Here is a 14099-nt window from a genome sequence, read left to right on the forward strand (position 1 = left end):
TCTCCAAAATTATTCATATGATGCATTTTTAATACTCATAAAAAATCCCACCTTCCTAACTTTAAAAACACCAAAGTTATTTCATTTCCGATCAATCAGTTATATGGCAGCTATAGGATATAGTCGGCCGATCCTTATGAAATTTAATATGTCGAATTGATTGGGCAAAAATAAAACCAATAGAAAATCCCAACTTCCTAACTTTACAAACACCAAAGTTATGGCATTTCCGATCAATCAGTTATATGGCAGCTATAAGATATAGTCGGCCGATCCTTATGAAATTTGGTAGGTCGGATTGATTGGCCAAATATAAAACCCATAGAAAATCTCAACTTCCTAACTTTACAAACACCAAAGTTATGGCATTTCCGATCAATCAGTTATATAGCAGCTATAGGATATAGTCGGCCGATCCTTATGAAATTTGGTACGTCGGATTGAGTGGCCAAATATAGAACCCACAGAAAGTCCCAACTTCCTAACTTAACAAACAGCAGAGTTATGGCATTTCCGATCAATCAGTTATATGGCAGCTATAGGATATAGTCGGCCGATCCCGGCCGTTCCGACTTATATACTGCGTGCAAAGGAAAGAAGGGTGTGTGCAAAGTTTCAACTCGATAGCTTTAAAACTGAGAGACTAGTTTGCGTAGAAACAGACAGACGGACAGACGGACAGACGGACATGGCTATATCAACTCAGGAGGTGATCCTGATCAAGAATATATATACTTTATAGGGTCGGAGATGTCTCCTTCACTGCGTTGCACACTTTTGACCAAAATTATAATACCCTCTGCAAGGGTATAAATATGCTATGTTTCTTTAAACATGGAAACAAAATTACTGCAAGTTATGATGCTAGCGAATTATATACCAATGGAATTCTCGTCTTAGGATAGCTTTTCCAAGGGCTTGAGATGCAAGCCGGTATACATAAAATCAGCCAACTAAAAGTGGCACCGTGAGAAAATATCAATTGATAATTTCAGAGATATGAAATACTGAATTCATTGAGAGGAGCGGTACTGCCCGGTACCCAAATAATTGGACTCGCTGATAATGAAGAGCGTAAACTAAGATTACCTAATGTTCTTTATGTGGCAAGATTTAAATATAATTTTGTGTCCGTGAGCCAAGCAGCAAACAATGGTTGGTTGTGAAACTGAAATGCAAAAAAAAACAGATCTGGTTGACATGAAGTCATCGATTTCACCGCCATCGAATGTGTTGACAAAAGCGTAATACGACTGATTTTCGGCATAGAGATTGATAGATAGCCAACGAAAGCTTGTCCTTCTTATAGTACAAAACCAATCCAACGAAAGCTTGTCCTTCTTATAGTACAAAAGCAATCCATTCTGGATTTAAACGCGTGTAGTGTAGGAAGTGTAAAAAACGCTATATTGGAAAAGCACAATTAACAGTCGGGGTGCGAACGTGTTTGGCATTTACGGACCGACCCTATATTTTGCATTCCGTTAGATAATTAGCACAACGAAGTTAGGATCTACACAGGGAACACTTAGCGGGCGTCAAAAGCATGTTATGTGGTACCTGGCGTACCAGGAATACTAGCTATGTGACGCCGGTTAAATCTGATTTTATGGAATTCCGAGGAACAGCACAGCATATGGTATACGAAAGAGAGAATGTTTTAAAAAAATACTTTTTCAGAGGCAATGATTGCAGATGTACTGACTAAGAATTTGGTAAAGAAGAAACCCCATGAATTTGTAAACATTGTTAGACTTGTACTAGAAATACTTATAACCAAATACTTATTATCAATTTTTGCATTGAGGTGGATTGTAGAAAATGCATATTACCCAATGCAATGCATGATCGTTTCCCTACATTTAGACGAGTATTGTAACAGGGAGGGAGTGAGAAGTAATTTTTTTTGTAATACGCACATCCAAGGGGTTTTTTTAAGTTACATTGTGAAACTAAATTCACCTTCACAGGTAGTATGAAAGCAAAAGGCCACATTCAAGTCTGGGCATTGTTTCAGACTATGAGTATGTGCCTGGCACATACGAGCGGGCCGTCTAAATATCCAATTGTCAGATGGTTGCAATCGTTCAAGTATTCTTCCGTTCATGGGTCTGGATAGTGTCAGGGCAAGTGAGAGAAGTCGTGCTCTTTAATGTGTGGCAGTATTAGTAATATATCTAAAGACAGTTCTAATTTTAAGATCTCTAAATATAGTGAAGCTTATGTCTTCATGTCTTAAAATGTAGGTTGGCATAATTATTAATTAGTTTTATGGTGGCGTACATGCACTGCCCCAAAAGTGGACACCCCAAAAAAGAGTAGGCTTCAAAATAGCCTTAAAGGTCCTCGATTTCGATATGTGCTCATCTTCGACGCCACACCAGAAAAGCTTCTGGCCTTCACGGTAAACATTGCCGTCAGCCAGAGTAACCCTACAGGAAGATTAACCAGGTTTTCTTGGTTTTAGCTTGAGAAGAGGCATTGCGTGGGGACACCGAATGCAGGTTAGCTTCAACATGCTCAGACAATCCATGACCAAGTTTAAAGGTGCTGATTGAATCATTAATATGAGTAAGTCGGTAGAGTCTTCTTGACTTGAAGAATGTGATTGCATGGTCATGCCAGAGGCTGCAGTTTGAGGACGTTTATGGTCACCAACAGGGTTTGGCAGCGATAATTTATTGATATTACTACCTCCGAGTATGTCAAGACTTCGTATTTTCCTTAGGTTATTTACCTGAGCATTCCTTCTAACCCTCTTGGGGGTAAAAATGGTCATGGTCGGGACAGATGAGGTGTCTCAATGATGCCTATTGGCATCAAAGGCAGTCGCCTTGGCATTCTAAGAAGCTTTCATAGGAGCTACTTTAGCAGCTTCGTCTGTATTTACTTGTGGTCGCGTGACTTGGTCCTTAGCAAAGACCGAGTGCTTAGCCACATGAGAGTCCTGGATGGTTTCACGACAACCTTTCGTCGAGATGGCTTGAAATTGGAAGACATCTTTTTTGGGAACTATATCAGCAACTGACATTGTACTTGCGTAAGGAACTAAGAAAATAAAGAAAAAGAAAGTTTAGCGCAGCAGCCGGCCTGCTAACCGAAAGCAAGGCCGGCAAATGTTTTGTTGAGAAAGTCAAAAAAAAAATCAAAATAAATACGGCAGCTCTGAAATATACACAACCGGTTAGTCTGACACATAAGTCGAGACTCCTAAAATTTGATAAAGACAATGACTCAAGAGAGTCGGAAAATAGGATGATGCAAATGCCAATTAAATTTGAAATCTAAATTTTTGACTGAAAGTTGTTTATAAATTTATGGGGTCGGAAGCGCTTTATGCCCTTTTTACTAACGGGTGTAACAATCTATTGTTTCTTGGTAGCTGCACATCAGGGCTAGTTCTGGAACTGATTTTCGGGTTTCCATGAGTGTCTTCTTGGCTTTCGTGTAGTTGCCCTTCTCAACCGGGTTGTCAAAAGTCTTTATAAATTCTCAAATTTTTGTACTTTTGCTCCTTTTTGCAACCAATGTTGGCCTTTTACTTTAATACTTTTTAATAATCTTTATTGAAGTTTGATATCCGAATTGGTGTATGTATGTTCTATGTGTAAAATTGTCAGGCCTTATCGAACAGTAGTGACTGTGACAGGCGAAGTCTGGTTGCAAGGTATGAAGAAATTCTTGTTGCTTTACAAATGATTGACCAGTATTCCAAATAGTTTTTGGAGAAGGTCCCTTTCTTGGCTTTTATTCCATCTTGCAAAGGTCATCACCTGTCCCTCGACTTGTCGACAACTTCGATTTAAGCTGTCCAAAGTCATTTGGTGGTGTAATCTCTTATTGGTATCACGTCGGGAACATCAAATGTTAAACGGCAAACGATGCTTGAACCTAAAGACTAGACATAGACTAATTTTATTAAGCAAACTTAACAGTATTTATAGGTACAAAAGTGTTGCAATCCATTTTTTTTATTCAGCATTTTGTGTAATGCCTTGCTTACACCTTTTATTGCCCTATAAACGAAATTGAGGTGCCAATTAATATTTGAGCGTAGAAGCTCCGTAGACCAGAGAAACAATTTTATCTCTTATTTATCAACCCGTGATACAGAAGTAGAAAGAACTTCTTCAAAGAGCAACTCAGCACTACTGACCATTGACATTGCGAGAGCACGGACTTGTTCTCCCGCCCTACTCACACCAACTCCCACTTCATGGAGCTTGCAGTGTAGAACCACACCCCCAGCTTCGACTCACAGCTCACCAGCCACGAGCACTGCGACCTCATTAATTTCTGCAACCGCAGCCACTGCAACAACAACATCAACGGTCGCCGTTAACAACAACGCGATTTCGAATGCGTTTGCAACTTCTGCAGCGCCGAATAAAACTACAAAGCCAATTGTAAGTATGAGTGCCAATATCGGCAATATCAAACAACAACAAGTGGGTCCGGCTATACAGACTGGCATGGATCAAACGGAAGCTAAGCCCGCAAAATAAAATGGTTGGAAATAAACCAAAACAAAATTGCCCTAATAAAGGCAGCGAACAACCAGGGGCTTCTACTAACAACAGATTCGCCCTATTGTCGGAAATTGATAATAATCAATCCGAAGCTGGACAGGCAGTTAAAAAAAATCCAAAGCCCCCACCAATGCCCTAGTAAAGAGAATTGTTGTGCTGGTCGGGAATGACAGCTTTTATATTACTCCTCTTGTTAAAGGGAATATTCATGAAACAAAGCTTCAAGCTAAATCTGAAGATCAATTCAGAGCTGTAACCAATTACCTAGACGAGGCTAGGAAACCCTACTACACGTACCAGCTCAAGAGTAGCAAAGGCTTGCAAGTAGTGCTAAAGGGCATAGAGCCCGACGTATCCACCAATGATATAAAAGAGGCACTGAAAGAAAATGGATTTTTCCCCAAAAATATTATTAATATTATCAATTATTAATATTATCAATTATTGTCTACGACGCGCTTGGCAATCCTGCAGATCGCCCCATTCGAAGCAACTCTTAAATGAAGCCACTCGCAGACTCACCAAAACCCTCAAGCAAGTGGAGCTTGCACAGCGCCAGTACATCGAGAAACTGTCGCCGACCAGTACAAAGCATCCTTTGTGGAGAGCTCACCCAAATTTAAGCTCTCCGATAGAATCAGTCACTCCGATTAGAGACTCCTCGGGTACTTGGGACGAAGACAGAGCCGAAGCATTTGCTTTACACCTACGAAATGTATTTCAGCCGAACGCCGCCACTCTCTTCAACTACCGCCGCTTAGCTCTGAAATTGCAATTAACCTGATTTTGTTTCAAGCAACTGAAATTGCTAACGTCATTAGAAAGCAAGTAAAACCGAAAAAGGCTCCAGGGGGCGATAATTGAACTTCCAAACTGCGCATTGGATGTTATATGCAAGTTACATAACGGGATCACAAAACTTGGCTACTACCCCAAAAAATAGAAAAAGTCCGTGGTTATTATGATACCGAAGCCTGGGAAGGACCACACAATTCCCTCATCGTACAGGCCAATAAGCTTACTATCGTGCCTGTCCAAATTACTGGAAAAACGCCTGCTCACGCGCATTACACCATATTTAAGAGAACAAAACGTAATCCCGGCACATCAATTCGGGTTTCGTGAAAGCCACGGAACCATCGAGCAAGTCAACCGGATAACTTCAGAAACTCGTACAGCCTTCGGACATCGGGAATATTGTAGTGCGATATTCCTCGACGTCTCTCAGGCATTCGACCGAGTGTGACTTGAAGGCCTTATGCATAAAATCATAACATGCCAGAAAACACTCATAAGTTACTTAAGTCGTACCTCTACCACAACAACAATCGTGCCCACCGCTAACTTTGAATAGTACGCAGATTCCCCAAGCCAGCGATGTAACATATCTCGGCGTCCACCTCGACAAACGCCTAACCTGGCGGAGGCACATTGAATGCAAGAAAGTACATCTCAGACTTAAAGCTAGCAGCCTACACTGGATTATAAATTCTCGATCACCCCTGTGTTTGGACTTTAAAGTTCTTCTCTACATCTCCACCCTTAAGCCCATTTGGACCTACGGCTCCCAGCTCTGGGGGAACGCGAGCAACAGCAACGTTGACATCATACAGCGCTCACAATCAAAAATCCTGCGAACAATCACTGGGGCACCATGGTATGTTCGGAACGAAAACATCCACAGGGATCTGGGCATACCACCGGTCAAAGATGAAATAACAAAGCAGCAAGCGGCCTATCATAACAAGCTTACACTGCACCCAAATATTCTCGCAACGAACCTAAGACGGGTTTCGAACAGAACTCGTCTGCATCGTAACGATCTACCAGCCCAGCAATAAATATTAGGGCCCGTTAGTCTAAATTCAGTCTACATGACTGTAAGTTAAGTTATATTCTTAAGATTTGATATACTTATTGTTAGTCTCATATAAAGAAGATTCAATAAATAAAGCATATATGTATAATAATAACATCTGTTTCTCGAGTTATATGCGTATATGTTGAAAAGAACTTATATAGGTAAATTATCGTATTATTTTCTCATTAACTTTTTGATCTTTCCTATGACAGCTAAATATTATTTTATAAGACTGAAATCAAATTTTTGAAAATATCCAAAAATTTTAAATTCCGGTTCCTTTTGTCCTATTGTTGCAATGGGAGCTTTATTATACAATAAGCCGATTGGGCTCTTTCCAACTTATATACTATCTGCAATACAAAGAACACTTTTGGAACACTAGTTAAAAACTGAGAGGCGGACGGGCAGACAGGCAGACGGGCATAGCTTTATCTGGCCTGGCTGATGAAGCTGATAAAAATATATATTGTGGAATTATAATACCCTCCGCAAGGGTATACAAAATCAAAGCTCTTAGATATTTTAGCAAATAAAAAGTTGTGATAGAGCAAGCATCATCCTGATACAATTTGACTCTTAAGCATACTTCTTCCTTTTTACAAGCAATAACCTTTTTTTGTACAAAATCTATTCTACGCCAATTGTTATACTTAATTCTTACTTATTTATTCCATTTTTATTCGTATCTGTTTAATAAAATAAATAAATCTGTTTAATTTCAGAGAATCCTAAAAATTACAAAGATTGTTTTGGACACAAAGGAGGACCCTGAGGTCGGAACTTTTCTTACAAAATGCTATTCTGAAGAATCCGAGGCAGAAGCAAATATTATTTTGGAAGATAATTTACTTAACAGCCTTGATAATTGGCTTGTAAGACTGTTTGATGGCAGAACACAAAAATACTACATTAATTATTGGCCGGACTTTTCTACTAAGTGACTTTTCTACTAAGCCCTAACTCAAAACTATTTCTGTAACAAGATCAATTTAAAATTTTCAAGATTATTTAAAATTTTCAACAGAAAGAAAATATCAGGAACATTAGTATTACATATAAGTGGTTCCTAACACATTAAAATATTTATGTACTTTTGAGGAGTCAAGTTACTACTGTTACTACAGTACTTGCTTGCTAAAAAAGTTATATAAAAGAAGTGATGTTAAAATGAATTACAATTTTATAATAAAAAAAAATGTTAAATATAAAATAATATTAATCTCAAAACATTTTATATACTTCCAGAACTAATTAAAAAAAAATAGATTGAATACCCCTGCAAGAACCAATGTCTTTTTTAAATACATTTTTCTTCAATAATATACAATATAATAATTAAATATGTGTTTTCCTATATATTTGGACCAAACAGCTCGGGAACCATTGTTAAATTTCTTTAGCCTATCTTTATGAACTTATTGTTTCTTATATACCCTTGCAGAGGATATTATAATTTTGGTCAAAAGTGTGCAACGCAGTGAAGGAGACATCTCCAACCCTATAAGGTATATATTATATATTCTTGATCAGGAGCGCGTCCTGAGTTGATATTAGCATGTCCGTCTGTCTGTCCGTCATTCTGTTTTTACGCGAACAAGTATCTCAGTTTTAAAGATATCGAAACTTTGCACACACCCTTCGTTCCTTTGCTTGCAGTATATACAAGATGGAGTGAAAAGTAACCTCCTTGGGAATGAAACAATTTTCTCAAATGTTTTTTTATTTTATTCAATGTAGTCCCCTTTTAGCTCCATACACTTATTCCAACGTTTTTCCAACTTCTTGATCCCATCCGAAAAGTAATTTTTCGGAAGGTCTGCAAAATACTCCGCGGCGTCGATGATTTATATTTTTATTAATGAGATATCTTTTCAGATTCGGGAACAGATAATAGTCCGAGGGAACCAAATCGGATGAATAAGGTGGATGCCGAAGCAATTGGAGCCCTAAGTCACTCATTTTAGCAGTGGTTGCTACGCTCTTGTGCGCCGGTGCATTGTCTTGCAAAAACAATTTTTTTTCGCTTCTGTGAAGCCGTTTTGCAGCGATTTCGGCCTTCAATCGCTCCAACAATGCACAGTAATACTCGCTGTTGATGGTTTTTCCTTTTTCGAGGTAGTCCACGACAATCCCAAAAAACTGACTCCATAACCTTTCCGACCCATCGAGCCTGCCTCGGCCGCTTCGGAGCACTCGTGCCGGCTTTGGTCCATTGCCGGGCACTCATTCTGACCTCTGGTGTGTAATAGTGGATCCAGGTTTCATCAACAGTTACCAATCGACGCCAAAAGTCCACCGGATTCCGCATCAGTAAGTCCAAACACTCTTTCGAACTGGTCTCGCGTTCGAGTTTTTGGTCAAGAGTGAGCATGCGCGGCACCCAGCTGCAGGATAACTTTTTCATATGCAGAATCTCGCTCAAAATATGGCGTGTGCGATCAGTACTGATCTTTGTGGCATCTGCTAACTCGCGCACTTTCATCGGTAGTGGAGTTGCGGCCACCACGAAACTCTCTCTGACGGAGCATTTGCCCCTAGTATTTATCCAATTTTTCTTTTGTTTCCTTTGCCGTTTTGCCTCTCAAAAAATAATGCTTTAGAACGAAAATCGTTTTTGTCCATATTCAACATGATGCTAAACACGTCAACAACAATCAGCTGCCAAATCAAAACTAAGGGCAGTATCGCACTGAAATTTGGTATGCTTGCCTAAATATGGACGCACCGTAAGGAACCATGACCATCATTGCAGTAGTAGCGCATTCTGGCGGTCAAGGAGGTTACTTTTCACCCCACCTAGTAAATCGGAACGGCCGAGATCGGCCGACTATATCCTATAGTCGCCATATAACTTATTCATAAGGATCGGCCGACTATATCCAATAACTGCCATATAACTGAACGATCGGAAATGCCATAACTTTGGTGTTTGTAAAGTTAGGAAGTTGGGATTTTTTATGGGTTTTATATTTGGCCAATCAATCCGACCAACCAAACTTCATAAGGATCGGCCGACTATATCCTATAGCCGCCATATAACTGATTGATCGAAAACGCCATAACTTTGGTGTTTGTAATGTTAGGAAGTTCGGCCGACTATATCCTATATTTGCCATATAACTGAACGATTGGCAATGCCATAACTTTCAGAATATTCTGCAAGGGTATATCAAATTAATAATCGTCTAAGTCGGTTTTGTCGATAAATATATGGGAACGGATATATTCATTGGAAGTTGTTGTTGGCCTCTATCCACGGATCCAACCCTTGCAGAGGGTATTATAATTTTGGTCAAAAGTGTGCAACGCAGTGAAGGAGACATCTCCGACCCTATAAAGTATATATATTCTTGATCAGGATCACCTCCTGAGTTGATATAGCCATGTCCGTCTGTCCGTCGGTCCGTCTGTCTGTCCGTCTGTCTGTTTCTACGCGAACTAGTCTCTCAGTTTTAAAGATATCGAATTGAAACTTTGCACACACCCTTCTTTCCTTTGCACGCAGTATATAAGTCGGAACGGCCGGGATCGGCCGACTATATCCTATAGCTGCCATATAACTGATTGATCGGAAATGCCATAACTCTGCTGTTTGTTAAGTTAGGAAGTTGGGACTCTCCATGGGTATTATATTTGGCCAATCAATCCGACGTACCAAATTTCATAAGGATCGGCCGACTATATCTTATAGCTGCCATATAACTGATTGATCGGAAATGCCATAACTTTGGTGTTTGTTAAGTTAGGAAGTTGGGATTTTCTATGGGTTTTATTTTTGCCTAATCAATCCGACATATCAAATTTCATAAGGATCGGCCGACTATATTCTATAGCTGCCATATAACTGAACGATTGGAAATGCCATAACTTTGGTGTTTTTAAAGTTAGGAAGTTGGGATTTTTTATTAGTATTAAGAATGCATTATGAATGATTTTGGAGAATATAATTTGCAGAATATTCTGCAAGGGTATTTCAACTTCGGCTCCGCCCGAAGTTAGCTTTCCTTTCTTGTCTATATTTTTATACCATTGCAGAGGGTTATATAATTTTGGTCAGAAGTTTGTAACGCGACGTTTCCGACCCCATAAAGTATATATATTCTTGATCAGCATAATTAGGGGACTCGATATAGCCTTATCGATGTTTAAATACTGTTTGCGAGCTCAGTTTAAAAGCTAGCGATCTGAAACTTTCACAGTCGTCCTAAAACATGATATTTCGCACAGTATATAAGTCTTTCAGGGTAGAAGCGCGTGCCGATCGGACGTTATCCTATAGCTTCCATAGGAACAATAGTGTGAAATCAGTCAAAATTTGATGTTTTTCAGAATATTTAACGCAGTGTATGCATGTTTTGATCAGATTATATGCGCGTGCCGATCGGACGTCTATATCCTATAGCTCCCATAGAAACAATAGGGTGAAATCGGCTAAAATTTAATGTTGCTGTTGACATGAATCTTTCCAAATCGTATTTTTATACCCTTGGAGAGGGTATTACAATTTTGGTCAAATAAATTAAAATATTTATGTACTTTTTAGGAGTCAAGCTACTACTGTTACTACAGTACTTGCTTGGTAAAAAAGTTATATAAAAGAAGTGATGTTAAAATGAATTACAATTTTTTTATTTTTTTTTCGCGCGGAGTCCCACGTTCCACTTACCCGCCCAACCGACCGAGGGGCGCAGCCGTGTATCGTACGGCACGATTCGCGAGAAGATAGACGCGAGATAAGGAAATATAGGTAAAAGTCCGGGGAAAAAAGTAATAGTTAGATCAATTTTGTGCCAATGAAGATAGATAGATAATCGTTTTAAGAGCGGCAGAGAGTCAAGATTTGAGATTATAGGAAAAAATCTATTATAGTCAGAACACAATTCTCTGAAAGGCTCATGCAAGGCATAGTTAGATCTACAATGATTTAATATTAGGGGAATATAATTTCTAGTAAATCTACTTGGCACAGAAAAATTTAGCCGACTTAACAAGTCGGGTTATAAATGAAGACAGTACCAAGCATCGCTCTACGGTTGGCTAGGGATGGTAAATTAATCAACAGAAGTCTACTAGAATAAGAAGGTAAGTTAAGATTTGCATCCCAGTTTAGGCGCCGTAAAGCAAAAAGAAGAAAGTTTTTTTGTACTGATTCAATACGACCAATATGTATTCCGTTTTGTGGACTCCAGACGGGAGACCCATATTCCAGAATCGGACGGAAATAAATAAAGTTTTAGTTAAATAAGGATCATCGAATTCTTTTGACCACCTTTTATTAAATCCAAGCACTCCTCTGCACTATGGGGAATTTGCCCGATTTTTTGGAATAAATGTATTTTTTAAAAGTATGCCGATTTCCTATTTTTTTTTTATGTATTAAGAAAACATCAAACTGTTTGGTAGCATACCGCAAATGTTAATTTAAAAGTCTAGTATTTAAATACCAACTGTTAAAGTCAGCTGTTGCAAGCGCACATGGTTTGTTTACATTTTGCTTAACTTTGAAGCTCACTTTCAAATCATTATCTCTGCAACAAAATGACGTAAGACAGTCAAATTTGAAATGATTACCAATTCTCAAGGTATGTTCTGTGTAAAAATACTTATATATTGCTTAATATGTGCGTCCAATTTTAACAATTTGTAAATGTAGGAGGTGATGTTTTCGTTTGGGTTTTGGAAAGAAAGCTAAACTTTCAATAGAGTTTTAAAAAAATGTTTAGCTTTGTTCAGTGAGTGTCTATATCCATGTTGTAGAGTCATTAATTGTAAATTCAGAACATATTGTCTCATCGTGCGCTTCGTGCGACTTTTCGCATAATTTCATTATTTAGAAACCAATCTCTTGATCAAAAACGCAGCCCTGCTGGACGTTTTGCATAAGCAAAAGGGTCTTCGAGAAAAGGAAGATGGCGAATTCACTTTTGTTAGCAAGCTAGTTGATCCCACAGTCGAATCTCCAACTTTACAGATGTTTACAGAGTCATGGTTACTTCAGACCCCATCATTTCATCAATGAATTTGAAGAAGCGCGTCCGAAAACATAAGCTGCTTGCTCTTCCACCAAAAGACATTCAATTGTTATTATGCGAATATGAACCTGGAGACGAGTCTCTAGATGTTGAGAATTATGAAGAAGAAAACGACTATGATTTTTTGTCCAACATTGAAATTGAAAATTAAGAGCATATAGAGCTAAATTTGTTATAAAAAATATAAAAAATTGGGTGGGGGGGAGGCGTATACTTTTACTTTTCCAAAAGGTGTGTATAGGTATGTAGAACACTATAAAAAAAACCTCACTGAAATATGTTACATAGTTCGCGAGTTATTAATTTATTCCAAACAAGAAAGGAAAGCTAATTTCGGGCGGAGCCGAAGTTGATATACCCTTGCAGAATACTCTGTAAATTATATTCTCCAAAATTATTCATATGATGCATTCTTAATACTCATAAAAAATCCCAACTTCCTAACTTTAAAAACACCAAAGTTATGGCATTTCCAATCGTTCAGTTATATGGCAGCTATAAGATATAGTCGGCCGCTCCTTATGAACTTTGGTAGGTCGGATTGATTGGCCAAAAATAAAACCCATAGAAAATCCCAACTTCCTAACTTAACAAACACCAAAGTTATGGCATTTCAGATCAATCAGTTATATGGCGGCTATAGGATATAGTCGGCCGATCCTTATGAAATTTGGTAGGTCGGATTGATTGGTCAAATATAAAACCAATAGAAAATCCCAACTTCCTAACTTAACAAACAGCAGAGTTATGGCATTTCCGATCAATCAGTTATATGGCAGCTATAGGATATAGTCGGCCGATCCCGGCCGTTCCGACATATATACTGCGTGCAAAGAAAAGAAGGCTGTGTGCAAAGTTTCAACTCGATAGCTTTAAAACTGAGAGACTAGTTTGCGTAGAAACAGACACTATGGGGAATTTGCCCGATTTTTATACCCTTGCAGAGGGTAATATAATTTTGGTCAAAAGTGTGCAACGCAGTGGAGGAGACATCTCCGACCCTATAAAGTATATATATTCTTGATCAGGATAACCTCCTGAGTTGATATAGCCATGTCCGTCTGTCCGTCTGTCTGTCTGTCCGTCTGTCTGTTTCTACGCGAACTAGTAACTCAGTTTTAAAGATATCTAATTGAAACTTTGCACACACCCTTCTTTCCTTTGCACGCAGTATATTAGTCGGAACGGCCAGGATCAGCCGACTATATCCTATAGCTGCCATATAACTGAACGATCGGAAATGCCATAACTTTGGTGTATTTAAAGTTAGGAAGTTGGGATTTTGTATGGGTTTTATATTTGGGCAATCAATCCGGCCTACCAAAATTCATAAAAATCCGACTATATTCTATAGCTGCCATATAACTGAACGATCGGAAATGCTATAACTTTGGTGTGTTTAAAGTTAGGACGTCTATATCCTACAGCTCCCATAGGAGCAATCGGATATAACTTGCAAGAATTGATGATATTTCGAGCAGTGAAAAAGGTATTGGCATGAATCTTTCGAAATCATATTTTTAATGCATACCTTGATCAGAGTAAATGCGCGTGCCAATCGGACGTTTATATCCCATAGCTCCCATAGGAACAATAGGGTGAAATCAGTTAAAATTTAATGATTTTCAGTACATTTCGCGCAGTATATAAGCTATTGACATGAATCTTTCCAAA

At 38.7% G+C, this 14099-nt stretch overlaps 1 protein-coding gene across 4 annotated transcripts in view; it reads left to right on the top strand.

Annotated features, from left to right (window-relative positions):
- The window catches only part of LOC108044588 (dnaJ homolog subfamily C member 16), a 605143-nt gene extending 597494 nt beyond the window's left edge, over window positions 1-7649 (top strand). For all 4 annotated transcript variants that reach the window (XM_044457445.1, XM_044457448.1, XM_044457447.1 and 1 more), the window contains one exon: window positions 7116-7649. In XM_044457445.1, the coding sequence (XP_044313380.1) occupies window positions 7116-7334 (219 nt within the window). In that variant the 3' untranslated portion in view covers window positions 7335-7649. The remainder of the gene's footprint in view (window positions 1-7115) is intronic.
- The last annotated feature ends 6450 nt before the right edge of the window (window positions 7650-14099 follow it).

The sequence above is a fragment of the Drosophila rhopaloa genome, unplaced genomic scaffold (genome assembly GCF_018152115.1).
Source record: "Drosophila rhopaloa isolate 14029-0021.01 unplaced genomic scaffold, ASM1815211v1 contig_156, whole genome shotgun sequence".
NCBI lineage: Eukaryota > Metazoa > Arthropoda > Insecta > Diptera > Drosophilidae > Drosophila > Drosophila rhopaloa.